At 39.7% G+C, this 18,937-nt stretch overlaps 1 protein-coding gene across 1 annotated transcript in view; it reads right to left on the bottom strand.

Moving 5' to 3' along the window:
• Positions 1–18,229, bottom strand: part of LOC127427042 (hexokinase-2-like) — an 88,627-nt gene extending 70,398 nt beyond the window's left edge. Inside the window, exon 1 of the mRNA XM_051674364.1 lies at positions 17,491–18,229. Within this exon, the coding sequence (XP_051530324.1) occupies positions 17,491–17,553 (63 nt within the window). The 5' untranslated portion in view covers positions 17,554–18,229. The remainder of the gene's footprint in view (positions 1–17,490) is intronic.
• Between the last annotated feature and the right edge of the window lie 708 nt (positions 18,230–18,937).

Genomic DNA, 18,937 nt, shown 5'->3' with positions numbered 1-18,937 from the left:
AAGAACCACAGCATTTTCTTGTTCCCAGACTTTGTGAATTCAACAAGAGAGAAATGTGATCGATTCAAGGAATGCAAGAAACTCTTACATCAAAGGAAGGTCGCTTTTGCACTGATGTTCCCGGCCAAATTGAGAGCACAGTTGAAGTCAGAAGAATACATACACCTTAGTCAAATACATTTAAACTCAGTTTTTCACAAGTCCTGACATTTAATTGTAGAACACATTGCCTGTCTTAGGTCAGTTAGGATCACTACTTTATTTTAAGAATGTGAAATATCAGAATAATAGTAGAGAGAATGATTTATTTCAGCTTTTATTTCATTACATTCCCAGTGGGTAAGAAGTTTACATACACTTTGTTAGTATTTGGTAGCATTGCCTTTAAATTGTTTAACTTGGGTCAAACATTTTGGATAGCCTTCCACAAGCTTCTCACAATAAGTTGCTGGAATTTTAGCCCATTCCTCCAGAAAGAACTGGCGTAACTGAGTCAGGTTTGTAGGCCTCTTTGTTCGCACACACTTTTTCAGTTCTGCCCACAAATGTTCTATTGGATTGAGGTCATGGCTCTGTGATGGCCACTCCACTACCTTGACTTTGTTGTCCTTAAGCCATTTTGCCACAACTTGAGGTATGCTTGGGGTCATTGTCCATTTGGAAGACCCATTTGCAACCAAGCTTTAAATTCCTGGCTGATGTCTTGAGATGTTGCTTCAATATATCCACATAATTTTCCTTCCTCATGATGCCATCTATTTTGTGAAGTGCACCAGTCCCTCCTGCAAAGTACTCCCACAAGATGATGCTGCCACCCCCGTGCTTTACTGTTGGGATGGTGTTCTTCGGCTTGCAAGCGTCACTCTTTTTCCTCCAAACATAACAATGGTCATTATGGCCATTTTATTTGATCAGACCAGAGGACATTTCTCCAAAAAGTAAGATCTTTATCCCTATGTGCACTTGCAAACTGTAGTCTGGCTTTTTTATGGCAGTTTTGGAGCAATGGCTTCTTCCTTGCTGAGCAGCCTTTCATGTTATGTTGATATAGGACTCGTTTTACAGTGGAAATAGATAATTGTCTACCTGTTTCCTCCAGCATCTTCACAAGGTCCTTTTCTGTTGTTCTGGGATTGATTTGCACTTTTCGCACCAAACTATATTCATCTCTAGGAGACCAAATGCGTCTCCTTCCTGAGCGGTACGATGGCTACGTGGTCCCATGGTGTTTATACTTGCGTACTATTGTTTGTACAGATGAACGTGGTACCTTCAGGCATTTGGAAATTGCTCCAATGGATGAACCAGACTTGTGGAGGTCTTGGCTGATTTCTTTTAATTTTCCCATGATGTCAAGCAGTTTGAAGGTAGGCCTTAAAGTACATCCACAGGTACACCTCCAATTGACACTTTAGCCTATCAGAAGCTAAATTAGGCTTGACATCATTTTCTGGAATTTTCCAAGCTGCTTAAAGCCACAGTTAACTTACTGTATGTAAACTTCTGACCCACTGGAATTGTTTCAATTAAAAGTGAAACAATCTGTCTGTAAACAACCGTTGGGAAAATTACTTGTGTCATGCACAAAGTAGATGTCCTAAATGACTTGCCAAAACTATAGTTTACTAATATAAAATCTGTGGAGTGGTTAACAAATGAGTTTTAATGACTTCAACCTAAGTGTATGTAAATGTCAGACTTCAACTGTAGATGCTTAGGATGGCCGTAAAACATTAACATGTCCCCAGCAAGCAATGTCCTTCATAAAGTCAATGGACTGAATAAGTTATTTTGTGGTACTCGCATTGCAGCCGAGTGGACCGACTCACTGAACATCCACTTGACTGTCCGAGGAAACCGATTGCCTTTTTTGTTTCTTTTCGTGCTTGTACCGCCTAGCGGCTGGAGTTTGTTTTATGGAGTAACACTCCTTCGGGACAGTTGTATGGCTGAATCTGCAAATTTTTTGTGCTTATGCATCCTGTTGGCTGGAGTTTGTTTTGTGGAGTATTTCTTGCAAGTCACTGGAGTGATTAGGTCATTTGTTGCACTCACGTAGCAGCCGAATAGGCTGGCTCACTGAACATTCGTTTGACTGTCCGAGGAATCTGAGCGCATTTTATTTTTTTTGCTTTTGCTGGTTCGGCCTAGAGGCTGGAGTTTGTTTTATGGAGGAACACACCTTCAGGACAGTTATGTGGATGAATCTACATGTTCTTTGTGTTTATTCCACCTATTGGCTGGAGTTTGTTTTATAGATTATCTTTTGTGTAATTCTGTCTCAAAATTTGTATAGAAACACCGGACTTGAGCAATCCGACAGCAAAGTTGTCGCGTGGGCTCTCGTAGGCATACATGGACTGCTTGAGATTAAAAGGATGAACAACAGATGGCGCTGTTGTGTGCTGGATTAATGTGCACGTTTTTCTTATGTTTGTTTGGTTCAGGGGAAGTTTGGGGTTCGATTATTGCACTAATGTTGGAATGCAGTCTTTATAATTTTGTTTTTGACACACAATCTATTTTTTCTTATGTCAAAATGTCAAATGTTAATGAGTGGATTGTCTCTCTCCATGTGGAATGTGAATGGGTTGGGGCACCCCATAAAAAGAAGGAAGGTTATTTCTCTTCTTGAGTGTAACAAACATGATATAGTGTTTCTTCAAGAAACGCATCTTTCCCCGCAGGAAGATGAAAATTTTGGGAAGATATTGGGTGGACATATTTCTTTAGTGCTGGCTCAAGTAAGAGCAGGGGAGCCATTACACTAAGTAAGCATCTACAATTCAAATATCTCAAACAGATTAAAAATAAATTAAGAAGAGTCGTTATTGTTTTAGCAGAAATTCAGGGGCAAAGTCTTATTTTGGCTAATATTTACGCACCTAACGTTGATGATCAGGGCTTTTTTATAGATCTTGAAGGGATGTTGCAAGCCACTGGCACCCCTCATGATATAATATTGGGAGGAGACTTTAATCTCTTGATGGACTCAATCCTTGATCATAGTGAAGCAAAAGTGTGTAAGCCCCCTAGAGCAACATTGACGCTTCACAGGATGTGTAAAAATCTTGGTCTTACGGATATTTGGAGACTTTTGAACCCATCTGGTATGGACTAAGTTTTTTTCATCAGTCCATAAGATTTATTCTAGAATAGATTTTTTTTTTTTTTATCTAAGTCCCTCATTTTATCTGTTGATTGCTCAATTGGAAAAATTTTAGTCTCAGTTCACACCCTGGTGTGTTTAGAGGTGTTGCCACAAATGGAGAAAAGGAAATCACATACTGTAGTTGGCACTTTAATTCCAACAAATGTTAAAGGCTGAAATCAATGTTTATATGGAGACCAACTGGTCCTCAGTATTCTCTGTGGGTGTGGCTTGGGAGGCACTTAAGGCGGTTCTTAGGGGCCGGATCATACAGTATGCCTCATTCACCAAAAAATCCAAAGCATGAGAACTCGTAGAGTTGGAAGGGAATATTAAAAGTGCCGTGGCAGAGCTGAAGTGCCAAATGTCGACTGATGGCCACCCATTTGAAATAAAGATATAATACTATTTTGTCACGGAAGGTGGAGTTTTGGCTTTTCAGGGTAAGACAGTCATACTTTGAGTCAGGGGACAAGGCAGGAAAACTTCTGGCAAGAGAAAACAAGGAGTCTTTTTCTACCATTCACTAAGTGAAATCTGCTGGTGGTGAAATATTTACCTCAGCCATTGATATTAATAATGCTTTTAAAGAATTCTATCTTGATCTCTATAGTTCCACGTCTTCGTCTACTGATGAGGATATTAGAAACTTTGTGGAACCATCAGAACTCCCTAAACTGATGGCTGAGCAAAACAATTCTCTTGATTCTGAGATAACATTGGAGGAGCTTGGCGAGGTAATTAAGGCCTTGCCTACAGGCAAGTCTCTGGGGCCAGATGGCTTTGCCGCTGAGTTTTTTAGATCTTATGCTACAGAACTGGCTCCTCTTTTGTTAGAAGTTTTTACGGAATCTTTAAAGAATGGAAAGCTTCCGCCAACCATGACGCAAGCCCGGATCAGGCTGATTCTTAAAAAGGACAAAGATTCAAGCGAGTATAAGAGTTACTGTCCAATTTCCCTGACCCAGCTAGATGTTAAAATATTGTCAAAAATTTTGGCTAACCGGTTAAGTTATGACATCATTTATACATATAGATCAGGTGGGGTTTATTTGGGGCCGTAGCTCTTCTGATAACATTAGGCGTTTCATCAATATCATGTGGTCAGTGGCGAATGATCAGACTCCAGTCGCTGCCATCTCACTTGACACCGAAAAGACTATTGATATGGGTTTTTTTTTTGGATTTTGGAAACGTACGGGTTTGGGAATACTTTTATTGGTTGGATTAAGTTACTTTATAGTCGTCCGGTAGTGGCGGTACAAACGAATGGATTAAATTCAGATTATTTTAATCTAGATAGGGGCACCCTGCAGGGTTGCCCTCTTTCCCCATTATTGTTCTGTCTTGCCCTGGAACCATTAGCAGCCGCGATAAGAAAGGAGGATGATTTTCCGGGGGTAGTGGTGGGAGGTGTGGCGCATAAGCTTTTGCTTTACACAGATGATATTTTATTATTCGTCTCTGACCCTACTAGATCTATGCCTTGCCTCCACAGAATTATTCATTCTTTTTCAATGTTCTCAGGATAAAGAGTTAATTGGTCTAAATGCGAAGCTTTGGCTCTGGCAGTGTACTGCCCAGTAACAGCTTTTCAGCCAGGCGCCTTCTAGTTGCCCTAACAGGGCATTAAGTATTTGGGTATTTTATTCCCAGCTAATTTGTCTGGTTTAGTTAGTTAATTTTGACCCCTTAATAAAAATGTTTTAGAGCGATGTGGGCAGGTGGGCTTCATTACATTTATCTATGTTTGGGAAGGTTAATGTTATGAAAATGAATTGTATTCCAAAATTCAACTACCTGCTACAGTCTCTCCCTATAGATGTCCCCCTCTCTTATTTCAAGCAACTTGATAGCATAGCGAAGTCCTTCATTTGGAATGGTAAACGTCTCAGATTGCATTTCAGTAAGCTGCATAGGCCGATTGACAAAGGTGGGCTAGGCCTACAGAAGATTTTGTTTTATTAGTATGCATTCGGTCTCAGACATTTGGCTCATTGGTCGCTTCCACCTGAGAGAGCCCGTCCCTGGTTTTGTATTGACCAGGAAGTTCTTGCCCCTATTTCACCATTGCAAAGCCTTTCTATCAAACTAATCGGAGAAGTTAAATTACACCCCGTTATCTCGCATTTGCACTCGGTAAGGACAAAAGTGTCCAGAGTGTTTAATTCTGACATTTATTTAAATGTTGCCTTGAGCATATGGCTGAACCCCAAATTATGTATTAATAAGTCCCCTTTCTGCTGGTCAGAGTGGATTGTGAGGGAGGTTAATACACTCGGTGACCTATATGAGAGTGGAGTGTTGAGATCCTTTGAAAATCTGGCTCAACATTTTGGGATTCCCAAATCTCACTTCTTTAGGCATTTACAGCTGTGCCACCTGCTCTGTACTATTTTTGGGAGTGGTGATTACTGCTTTTGGAAAAGGTCATGAGGCATCAGTGTACTACTCCCTCCTAATTCAGAGTCTGGGGTACGGAGGTTTAACTTCTATCAAGAGATTATGGGAGGAGGGAGTGTGGGCTAGGATTCTAAAAAACGTCAAGTCTGCATCCAGAGATGCAGAATGCACCTTATGCAATTCAAGATTTTTCATCAATTCTATTGGAACCCCTCTAGATTGTACAGGCTTGGTCTTAAAGACACACCCACCTGCTGATGCCAATCAGAAGATGGAGACCCAACCCATGTTTTTTGGTGGTGTGTTAAGATCCAAGAAGTTTGGTTGAAATTTCAGTTTTATGTGTGACGTATTGGGCACTCAAATTTCATTATGCCCCAGACTCTGTATTTTAGGCGATGGGGCGGTCATCAATATAGGGAATAAACACATAAAATTTGGGTCCTAACCAGTGTCATGATCGCCAGACAAATTGTTTTAAGGGGATGGAAATTGGCTGGAGCGTCCCCATTTCAGGAGTGGTGCTCGGAGATAGGGAGGGTGACGGCTTTCGAAGAAGGGTCATCTAGAAGACTGGGGAATTTGGACTCTTGTGGGGAAATGGGGCAAATATTTGGCATTCTTGGAGTTTCAGGGAGGGGCAGTGGAGAGAGAGGTATAGTTGTTAATGTGTGTTATTACATATATATATTATACTCATATGTGACCACAGGAATGTTTGTTGAGGGTCAGGGTGGGGTTGGGAATTGGGAGGGGTAATAGTGCGGGGTTAAATGTTGATTCTGTGTATGTTTTCTTTGCTGGAGGGTCATGTCAGGATGAGCCTGCAGGAATGGTACCACATAAGGGAGGAGGATGTATTCCCTGTAACGCACAGTGTTGAGATTGCCTGCAATGACAACAAGCTCAGTCTGATGATCGTTCTGTGCTTGATTTCCTGCAAGACAGGAATGTCAGTGTTCTGCCATGGCCAGCGAAGAGCCCGGATCTCAATCCCATTGAGCACGTCTGGGACCCCCAGAAATGTCCGGGAATTTGCAAGTGCCTTGGTGGAAGAGTGGGGTAACATCTCACAGCAAGAGCTGGCAGATCTGGTGCAGTCCATGAGGAGGAGATGCACTGCAGTACTTAATGCAGCTGGTAGCCACACCAGATACTGATTGTTACATTTGATTTTGACCCCCCCCCCCCCCCCCCCGTTCAGGGACACATTATTCCATTTCCGTTAGTCACATGTCTGTGAAACTTGTTCAGTTTATGTCTTAGTTGTTGAATCTTTAAATGTTCATACAAATATTTACACATGTTAAGTTTGCTGAAAATAAAAGCAGTTGAAAGTGAGAGGACGTTTCTTTTTTTACTGAGTTTAGTTGTCTCTTCACATTAAGCTGGTTTAAGTATTTTAACATTGAAAAAATTACTAGGCATGTACTACGGTGGTCGACTAATTGACTAGTCCTCCAACAACTGACTAGTCAATTAGTGAGTTCGATTACTAACATTAATATTTTTAGTGGTGGTGGTTTTAATGGGAGACACAACTTTGAGTGCATTTTTGCGTGATTATAGCTTGCTGTGTTTAAATGTGAATAACAGTCAGCACAGTAAAACCCTCTGCAAGAAATTTCATATCATGAATGCTTTAAATTTAGCCAATTTATGCACCGCTATTGTTACAGCCATCAAAGCACTGCATCAACAACACATTACAAGACGATAACTGTTGGATGTTAAATCCTCTGCTGTGAGTAATGTTCCCGTATTTTTTAGGTGCTTTGGAGAGATTAAAGTCTTTTGCTGATTCTGTCTGACACTGCTTAAATAAATAGTTGCAATTTAAAAAAAGATAAACTGCTCAGGATGCACATAAGTGGTTTTGTGCCATTTTTATTGGAGTCTTTCTTATTTCTTTGATAGTTTTGTGCAATATTATGCTAGTTATTTAGCCTTTTTATTTGTTAAATATCCATTAGTTAACAAGTTAAAGTGCTACGCTTAGCGTCCGTATATCTCTGAAACGCATCTGATCAGGGTCACGTGACCATAATGGAGCCTATATTATACATTATTATTATCCTTAACAGTGACTAGTCAATCAAACAACCAGCCTATTAGTCAATTATGAAAATTGGCAGTTTTGTACATCCCTAAAAATTGCACACTTTTTTATTAATGGTGAAACCTTACTAGTAATTACCTCACTGTTAACTCTCTTTCATTCAATAATGGTTCCAGTGTTTCCCCTATACGATTTCTCAATAAGCACAGCTGCTGAATTTCACATGGTTCATTACTATTCTTGATGCAACATAATGCTTTCTAGCCCCAGTCAGCTGTGGGTTTTCTAGACTGCGCACAGTTGAATGGAGCTGGCATGAAATGAAAGGGACCCCACCACATACACACACACACACAAATACATGTACATACTCACAGGGATGCCACCGTATAGCCATCCAACAAAGGCTGTTCACGAGAACCTATCTATCCTTACTTCTTTGGCAAAGGCAGTAGAAATATAACATAAGTACCAGAATTGAGTTAAACAAAATGAACGTTATGCCGAAGTGATGGTTACAAGCCAAGCTAAATGGCTTCTAGTTAATCTCAGCCTGATCTCATAATAATAACGTGCCTATGGCAATATTTTAAACCTAACCAATAGTGTTCCAAAAAAGCAAACAGGAGGTAAAGCAAATGAGAGGTAAACGAAACAGACATCCTTCCCCTAAACCAACACCTAAACCTAAGTGATAGTGCACAAAAACAAAAGGCGGAATTAAAATCACATCTTCTGAAGCAACCACGTCACTTCATGTCGATTCTAGGACACTTTCGACTCACGTGTCAGCTTGCATGTTTGGCTGGGCTCGAGCCTCAATCTTCCGAGTCAAAAATCCAATACTCTTTCAGGTGAGCTACCGCGGAAGCCAATGACGTTGGAATAAGTGTGTAAATATAGGTGGGTCTGTAATACAAGCATTAAAATGCAAAGTTTTTCAAATTATACATTGTGATAAAAGTGTTTCGATATCATAACATACCAGTGTAAGTGCAAAAAGTGTTTATAAAGTCTAACCTCTAACCTCTAGTGTTAATGCGTATAATAGTGTAATCGTACTGCGGTGAAACGTACAACTGACTTAGACATACGAATAACTGACGTCTGTAGGTAATACCACAGAATCTTGTGCATACATTGCACCTCCGTTAAGGTGGCAACCCATGTGATTAGGATATTAATAAAACTATTTCAATTTGTTTGTTTGTGTGCATGAAATATGAGTTGTGCTCAAGCCATTTAATATTTATGAGAAATCACTGACGAGCGTCAATACAGATCCAGCATTTCAGGCTCATGATGCACAACAGCTCTGCTGCAGAAAAAAATCTTAGAGGAAACACTGGGTTCAATTCTCCTTTAAGAGTTCTCTCCAGCGAATATCATCTGAACAAGAGCACATATACTGAGGCACAATTCAAACACATTGATTCTAGCTGCTGACAGCATCAACATTCACACTTATTCTCACATATTTCTCCTCAACAGAACTGGCTTTTCTCTGTAAATATTAAGAACTACCCTGAGAGGCAAAACCCATAAGGCTGTTTCTAGAATATGACATTTGACACCACGGTGGGACAAAAACATCACACAGCTGTCCAACATAAGAGACAGGGTGCCAAGATCACACAATAAACAAATCAGCTTCAATACACTAATACTTAGGCTAAAGTATGTATATGTAGGGGCAGACTACATTAAAATGGTTATGGCTAGTTGTCACCTTTTTCCTACAATTAATATTTCTCAGGGCATGCTAATTTTCAAAAGTCAAATTCTGTACAGGCATTTGAAGAAACAAATTGAACATCACCACCATTATTGTAAAGATACAGTTCATTGAACCCATGCTGACCTTTTGTGATAACATACCCAACAGCAGAATTCAGCGTTTTTAATCTTTTCAAAATGACAATATACTCGAAGAACTAAATCTTTCATGCTCTGTAAAAAAATATTCTGCCAGTAAATCACTGGCAGTCGTGGTTGCAAGAAATTTGGGGTAAAAAATACAGTTACCATGTTTCAGACATTACGAGATGCGCTGAAAAAAAAAAAAATTTGTGGTGAAGTGGTGGCATAGTGGACTAAAGCACATAACTGGTAATCAGAAGGCTGCCGGTTCAATCCCCACAGCCACCACCATTGTGTCCTTGGGTAAGGCACTTAACTCCAGGTTGCTCCAGGGGGATTGTCCCTGTAATAAGTACACTGTAAGTCGCTTTGGATAAAAGCATCTGCCAAATGCATAAATGTAACTTGAATATATCAAGTAAATTCTAAATTTGTACTCCATTCAAACATGTCAAAATGAATGCTCTAGCTTTCAAGTATTATTTATGATTTTTTTGTTTTTACAATGCATCCTCGTGTTTCAATCCTAAAGTAGAAAACCTTGTCATATTTTTTTGCTAATTTGAGTAAATTTTACTAAACTTTTCTCAGCTGGTGTTCCCAGCAGTACTGGGCTTGAATAATTAATGAGCTTGCATGGTTTTACTGTTTACAAGTTGATTCACACTGTTTAGATTGTTGATTTTGTTGTTACGTTTGGTAACTTTTTGTTTTGTGAAGTCTGAAGTTCATTTTCTACTCAAAATGACCCGTTCATGATCAAAAAAATTCTGTTGATTGTTAACATCATCGTGTTTTGTGCACCAAGTGTTCAGGTCTGTGTATAGTTTTTAAAGCATGGCTTTATATAGTGTGTACTGAGCCCCTAAATGGTCAAGGTAGTGTTGAAAAATATAAGCAAATGCTTTTATGTTCTCTCATATAACTTTGTTCCCCTGAGAATTTTTGCATGCTCTCGCAAAACTTTTGCATTCTCTTGCAAATTATTTTGCGTTCTCTCGCAAAATGTGCGTCATTATGACAGTCTTCTGCTAGCTCTCCTATGTGTATTCCAGCATTATTCCAGCTTTTGAGTTCAACAAGAAGAGAAAGCCAGTGCAATGAAAGAGTGAAGCCCAAAAGACAATCCACAACATTTTCAGCGAGTCCGCTGTATTTCGCAAGGTGGGCAAAATTTCCGGTTGGCTAGTGGAAGTGCGATTGGTTGCCATATTGTGTGTAGCCAGTCACTGCTTGCTTGCATGTCATGCAGTTAGATTCTTGCTTTTTAAATGTTGTAAGGTGTCTTAAAAAAAATTCCGGACAGTGTGTGCAGTTAATGGTTATCCTAATAATCAAGTGAAAACAAAGTTTGATCTAAAACAGCAATGTTATGATCAGAAAACACTCGCAAAGCAAAGCGTTCCAGTCCCAGATGCTGCTTCTTCCATCGGCTGCCTACAGAAGGACTTAAGAACATCTGTTTGAAAAAGCTTCGAATAATTTGTTTGTGCGCTCTTTACTTTACTGGCAAGAAGTCAACAGTGGGGATGCAATAAATGCTTCATTATGTGTGGTAACTGAAGGTTTTGGGCTTTAAAATAACTGCAATTCGGAACTCACTTTTAAATCATTAGTATTTGTGTTTGGAACAACCCTTTGGTTTGCCACCATGATTGCTCTCCATTAGGAGGGCCCTGTGGAGGCATCATTTATGCAGTTTGGTACGTGTCAGTGTTGAATGATTGACTCACTCATAACACAATTGTCTCCATCTGCTGGCCTATGATAAATGGCCACATAAACTAAAAACATAAAACATAAACAAAAAAATAGCCACATATAAAATAATATTAATAATATTGATATTTAAGCATATGATGTTCAAATTCCATTAGGCCTGTAGTTTGGGAAAAATGCTACATATATAAAAATTGTCATATTTATAGCATTTTTTAATATATATATATATATATATACACAGGTACATCTCAATAAATTAGAATGTCGTGGAAAAGTTCATTTATTTCAGTAATTCAACTCAAATAGTGAAACTCGTGTATTAAATAAATTCAATGCACACAGACTGAAGTAGTTTAAGTCTTTGGTTCTTTTAATTGTGATGATTTTGGCTCACATTTAACAAAAACCCACCAATTCACTATCTCAAAAAATTAGAATACATCATAAGACCAACAAAAAAAAAACATTTTTAGTGAATTGTTGGCCTTCTGGAAAGTATGTTCATTTACTGTATATGACTCAATACTTGGTAGGGGCTCCTTTTTGCTTTAATTACTGCCACAATTCGGCGTGGCATGGAGGTGATCAGTTTGTGGCACTGCTGAGGTGGTATGGAAGCCCAGGTTTCTTTGACAGTGGCCTTCAGCTCATCTGCATTTTTTGGTCTCTTGTTTCTCATTTTCCTCTTGACAATACCCCATAGATTCTCTATGGGGTTAAGGTCTGGTGAGTTTGCTGGCCAGTCAAGCACACCAATACCATGGTCATTTAACCAACTTTTGGTGCTTTTGGCAGTGTGGGCAGGTGCCAAATCCTGCTGGGAAATGAAATCAGCATCTTTAAAAAGGTGGTCAGCAGAAGGAAGCATGAAGTGCTCCAAAATTTCGTGGTAAACGGGTGCAGTGACTTTGGTTTTCAAAAAACACAATGGACCAACACCAGCAGATGACATTGCACCCCAAATCATCACAGACTGTGGAAACTTAACACTGGACTTCAAGCAACTTGGGCTATGAGCTTCTCCACCCTTCCTCCAGACTCTAGGACCTTGGTTTCCAAATGAAATACAAAACTTGCTCTCATCTGAAAAGAGGACTTTGGAACACTGGGCAACAGTCCAGTTCTTCTTCTCCTTAGCCCAGGTAAGACGCATCTGACGTTGTCTGTGGTTCAGGAGTTGCTTAACAAGAGGAATACGACAACTGTAGCCAAATTCCTTGACATGTCTGTGTGTGGTGGCTCTTGATGCCTTGACCCCAGCCTCAGTCCATTCCTTGTGAAGTTCACCCAAATTCTTGAATCGATTTTGCTTGACAATCATCATAAGGCTGCGGTTCTCTCGGTTGGTTGTGCATCTTTTTCTTCCACACTTTTTCCTTCCACTCAACTTTCATGTTAACATGCTTGGATACAGCACTCTGTGAACAGCCAGCTTCTTTGGCATTGAATGTTTGTGGCTTACCCTCCTTGTGAAGGGTGTCAATGATTGTCTTCTGGACAACTGTCAGATCAGCAGTCTTCCCCATGATTGTGTAGCCTAGTGAACCAAACTGAGAGACCATTTTGAAGGCTCAGAAAACCTTTGCAGGTGTTTTGAGTTGATTAGCTGATTGGCATGTCACCATATTCTAATTTTTTGACATAGTGAATTGGTGGGTTTTTGTTAAATGTGAGCCAAAATCATCACAATTAAAAGAACCAAAGACTTAAACTACTTCAGTCTGTGTGCATTGAATTTATTTAATACACGAGTTTCACAATTTGAGTTGAATTACTGAAATAAATGAACTTTTCCACAACATTCTAATTTATTGAGATGCACCTGTATATATATATATATATATATATAAAATGCATTTTGAATTGCATATTTTCTGTCTTTTTTTTTCTTTTTTGTTTTTTGCATATGCCATATATCAGATTTATTTATGCTGTAATGATGCAATACAGAAAGGAGTCACTGTATCTTCTCACTTTTACATGTTTACAAGATAAAGTTTTCCACATAAAGTAGGCACCGACACCTATCATCTCGACTTATCTCTCATAAATGCAACAGCCTGCAGAGCAATCAGGAGCATGAATGCATATATGAGAGCACAAGTTTTGTGAGAGAATGCAAAATAATTTGCAAGAGAACACAAAGTTTTGAGAGAGAACACAAAAGCATTTGCTTATTTTTTTCCCCACCACCTTGGCCCTTTAGGGGCTTGATGGAATAAAATAGCCACAAAAAAATAAATAAATAAATAAATAAATAAATAAAAACAGTAGGTTCAATTTACTAAAATATTGCTAAATAAACTTTATTTGAGAAATTTCTAAATAAAGCCACCAAGAATTGTGTTTAGCCTTTACTTGAATATATGGTCTATTAAATTTACAAGCAATTTCTGCATGGAAAAATTGTTTATCATTTTTTTTTTTTTTGTAAACCTCACTCATTTTTTTTTTTTAATCTATTGGGATAAAATAAATCATACTTTACTTCCAAATATAACTGACAATATTTCACCATTAAATTACATTTATTGTCTTTTTTTATATAATTTTTCACTGTATATGTTCAGGTAACTACCAGTTAACCAATTAACAGTTTTTACTGTAGCATTTTTACATTTTTTCCCATAAAGTTACGAACATTCTTTTTACAGTGTGCAAACTATGATCTGCATTCTGGAATTAAGTATAACACAGGGCGACTGTACATCCACATTGCTAGTCACCTTGAACTCAAGGTCCTGTCTCCCTACTGAAATGGCTTCATAAATATCTGACTCAGTGACTAAACAGCAATACCCAGAAATCAGGTACATACAGTACAGTATGTAGCTAAGAGTAGACAGCACAGAGATAATGAAGCGTACAATTATGGGCTACACAAGGCCTGCACAATGATCACAGACAAAGTTTATCTCTATCTAGAATTTAGACTAACTTGAAGGAACTTCCATTAAAATCAAAGGAATGGAAAAGTAATTGGTAATTGTTTTAATTTTATCTTTTTAATAAGACTATGGAGCAGAGCCAAGATTAGACTAGTTAGTTTTAGGTACTTCATATTTAGCTGACACTTTTTGTGACCTATTGCAAATTGCTAGCAAGAAAAAATGTTGAGCATTGCTTAATTGTACAATACTGATGAACAAGTAAGTATCTCAATTATGTTTCTGGCCATGGGTAATTTTTATTTGGGTCTGAAATCAAATTAAATTGCACAGCAATTTAAACACCAAGTTCACATTTCACATGCTCTTTCTTGATCCTTTGACCCCATTGCATGCGAGGGAATGTAGCACTTTTACGAGGTGACAAAATTTGTTGGCTTGATAACCAAAGAGAAGACGTAGGGATTCTTGAGAGGAAGGAAACTCCTTTTATTTGCATAAAACATTTCATTACTCTTAAACTCATGACCAGTGTGTAATCCCTCACAGCCTCATTGTCATTCCCATTAAAAATCAAAGTTGTCACTATCGTGAATCTATAGTGGTGGTATGTCACAAAGGAGCATTTTATTCAGTATAACTTGTATAACATCTTAAAAAAATTTTATAAAATAACATTTGTGTGTCTGAAGTGTGGATATCACAATAAATAAAAAAAATTTAAAAAAAAAAGTCCCAGATCTTATTTCACCCTACATTTAAAGAGGTAGTTCACCCAAAAATGAAAATTAGTGCAGGGGGATTTCTCCTGAAGTCCACTATCATCTCCACTGTTTTGAGTGTGTTCAGCTCAAGGTTGTTGTGACCACACCAGACAGCCAGCTGTTCAACTTCCCATCTGTATGCAGACTCGTCACCATCGCGGATGACGCCGATGACCGTGGTGTCGTCTGCAAACTTCAGGAGCTTGATAGAGGGGTCCTTTGCAGTGCACTCATACGTGTACAGGGAGAAGAGCAGTGGAGGGAGAATGCGTCCCTGAGGAGCACCAGTGCTAATAGTGAGGGTCCCGAATGTGAGTTTACCCAGTCTCACTAGCTGCTGCCTATCTGTCAGAAAGCTGGTGATCCATCGACAGATTGGGGTGGGCACGGAGAGCTGGGTCAGTTTGGTTGAGAGAAGATCAGGCATGATGGTACTGAAGGCTGAACTGAAATCCACAAATAGAATCCTTGCATAAGTCCCAGGTCTGTCGAGTTGTTGCAGGATATAATGCAGTCCCATGTTGACAGTCGGTAAGCAAACTGCAGTCAAAGCAGGCTTGTAGTTCCAGCTCTGCTTCATTGGTCCATCTCTTTACAATCCTTACTACAGGCTTAGCTGATTTTAGTTTCTGCTTGTAGGTCTGCTTGAACCAGACAGTGATCAGAGAGTCCAAAAGTTGCACATGGGACAGAGCAATATGCATAATTTACAGTGGTGTAGCAGTGGTACAGAATATTTCTTTCTCTGGTGGGGCATGTGATGTGTTTTTTGTATTTTGGCAGTTCACGGGTGAGGTTAGCTTTATTAAAATCTCCCAGAATAATGATGAGAGTCCGGGTGTTGTTGCTCCATGTCTGTGATGTGATCAGCCAGCTGTTGCAATGCTGCATTCACGCATGCTTGTGGCAGGATGTACACACTCACCAGAATAAACGAGGACAACTCCCGGGGAGAGTAGAAAGGCTTACAGTTGATGAAGAGCACTTCTAAATTATGACAGCACATCTTCTTCAACACTGTTTCAACTTTCGTTGATGTTAAAGCATATTCCACTGCCTTCGTTTTCCCCGATGATTCCGCAACGCGAACGGAAGCACGGCAGATGTTGCGCACTGTCCGGGATGGCTTCATTCAGCCAGGTTTCCATGAAACACAGAGCAGTGGAGTTAGAAAATTATTTGTTTGAGTGAGCAGAAGCAGTTTGTCCGTTTTGTTGGCGAGGAAGCGGACATTTGCCAGATGAATACTCGGCAGCAGAGTCCTAAAGCCGTGTTGACGAAGCTTCACAAGCGCACTGGCGTGCTTCCCTCAGCTCTGTAGGCCCATTCAATGCAAGTGAATGGTAGCCAGAACTTTGATGCTCCAAAAAGCACATAAATGCAGCACAAAAGTAAACCATACGACTCCAGTTGTTTAATATGTTTCTTCAGAAGAGATATGATAGGTGTGGGTGAGAAACAGATCAATATTTAAGTCACTTTTACTATAGCTAAATTTTCATCCTGGCCCACAATGTGAATTGCCCAAAACAAAAGAACTCTTAAAAGAGAAGAGCGCTGAGGAAATTGAAAGTGAAAGTGGAGATTTATAGTAAAAAAAAAAAAAGTACATAAACATTGTTCTGTTTCTCACTTGCATTGAATGGGCCTGCAGAGTTGAGATATTCTTCTAAAAGTCTTCATTTGTGTCCTGCAGAAGAAAGTAAGTCATACACACATTGGACGACATGAGGGTGAGTAAATGATGAGAGAATTTTCATTTTTGGGTGAAATGTCACTTTAAGTGTGTCCTAAGTTTGATAAAGTGTCCAAATACTGTTTAACATCCCTGTATGCTTATAGACGTGTCAGAGGTTACTGCATTGTTATGTTAACATGGAATTCTATTGTGATGGAATGGAATTCTGCGGTCATTCATTAAGCTGCGCGCATTTTTAGGTGTGACTCAAGGGCGCTCGTGTCTCAGGTTACAAAAGCAGCAGCACGCGCTCAGTTACATCGTGGCAGGAAGCGAAACATTTCAGACAAACTCGCTCAACTAGTCCACCCATTATTGTTATATGTGTCTATGTCATTGATTTATTTTATAGACATCATGTTGACCATAAAACAAACTGTTAAAGTTACGTTATTTAATTAAAAAAGTGGAAATAAAAATAATTTATTCGGTGATTATTATACAGTAGGTATGGAGCAGCTCTCCTATACTACTAGTCATAAATCTCCATACTTACAAAAATGCGGAAACTGGTGGTTTGCGGACTGACACAGGTAACTCATGAGGAAAGAAAAATAGTTTCGTTGTTCTGAAGAGTGGATATCACACAACAATTGCGGGGCTACAAATAATATTAACTATGTATATTTCACTGATTTAAACTTTTAATCCGATCTACACGAGTGTCGACGCCTGGCATCAGTGGAAATGTATTGGACTGTAATTATCTTCAATGATGTAACACAGACCTCGCTATCACGCGTGTGTAAATTATAGGATGTGAACGACCTACAACAGTGTCACTAACAACAAACGAGTACCGTAAAGGCTAGATTATGATCTCCAACCAGCCACCTGATGAAGACAATATGCCGTATAAAATCTCGATAAGCCGCTTTTTGGGGAAAGCCGGCAAGCGTACTTACTTTCTGGACGTGGTCATGGTGAAGTTCTGTGAAGTAGTATGCCAGTAAATGAGAGGCGATCATCGTCTTCAGTCAACACGGGGGGTCTCGTAACTTTCTTAAGTGTCTTAATTATACTCTGAACTGATTCTCAAAGTCACTTTGGGTGCGTGCTCATGTTCTTCAAACTTCTCAAACTCTTTCTTTCACTTGTCTTGCGCTGTCCCGGTAAAACTAGTAATTTGAGGAGTTTTACGTCACTGGAATCGTGGCCGTTGATTGGCCGCGAAGAAGGTGTGTCCTGCCTCCAATCAAAGAAAAAATGTTGGGTAATTTTCGGTGGAATAGAATAGGGTACAGTGGAGCTAAAGGCACATTTGCTTTTTACAATTTGTAGACTCTGCACAGTAATGCATTCAATATACTTCAGAAATAGCAAGTAGTGTGCTATTCCAAACAGATCCACCAATTTTTCACACACACACACAAAAAAAAAAACTGTTTACAGCACTAATTTCTCTAAAATGGTGCTTAATTAATTCTCCAGGCCTGGTATGTTATTCTTTATATCAAACTGAAAGACTCAAGGTTTGGTGCCTTTGATTGGTGCATATATAAGTTAATGGATTAAATGTAGGGTCAGACAGTAAAGTTGTTGCAAGGTTGTGGACTAAACATTAACAAGTTTTCAGAACATTATGTGTGTATTCCACTTCTCTTGAACACTTGCGACTTGACAACAGGGTGAAAGGAGATATTTCTCATAATTGTTTTGCAGAAAGTTGGTTTTGACATAATATGTTATATTGTCTGTATGACAGCCATCAATGCCTTGCCGACCAGGAGAACCGATCCAGCTCACCCAGAAGCATTTGTCCGGGAAGGGGAATAAAAACAGTGGAAGATCCCACCAAGGACCAGCGTTGGACAGCTCAAGGCAGCCCGGGACTGGCGAATGCTAGTGGATGTGGGTCAACGGCTTATGGTCCAATTTATCAGAAATAGCCATTACTAACTTGAGGCCAGATCTGGTGCTGTGGTCCAAATCTCTGCACACAGTCTACTTTGTGGAGCTCACAGTCCCTTGGGAGGATGCCGTGCAAGAGGCCTTTGAGAGGAAGAAGCTGTGATACACCGAGCTGGCAGCAGAGGCAGAACAGCGGGGCTGGAGAGCAAAGATCTGCTCAGTGGAGGTAGGGTGTCGGGGCTTTGTGGCAACATCCACTGTAAGTCTGTTGAGGGACCTGGGGATCAGTGGACAAGCCCTACGCCAGACCATCAAGACAGCATCAGGTGTGGCAGAGTGGAGTAGTCAGTGGCTCTGGCTCAAAAGAAAGGTTGGTCTCCTAAGTGAGTAGGCTAGGCAGATGCTGAGGGGGGTGGTTCTGGGACGCCAGAACACACTGCTGAACCTACTGAAGACGTTGTGGGCCCAGTCAGCGAAACGCTGATGAAAGTAGGAGCCCAC

The sequence above is a fragment of the Myxocyprinus asiaticus genome, chromosome 3, assembly GCF_019703515.2.
Source record: "Myxocyprinus asiaticus isolate MX2 ecotype Aquarium Trade chromosome 3, UBuf_Myxa_2, whole genome shotgun sequence".
In the NCBI taxonomy this organism is placed as follows: Eukaryota; Metazoa; Chordata; class Actinopteri; order Cypriniformes; family Catostomidae; genus Myxocyprinus; species Myxocyprinus asiaticus.
The sequence above is the reverse complement of the archived record's forward strand: the minus strand, read 5'-3'. Positions and strand labels throughout refer to the sequence as shown.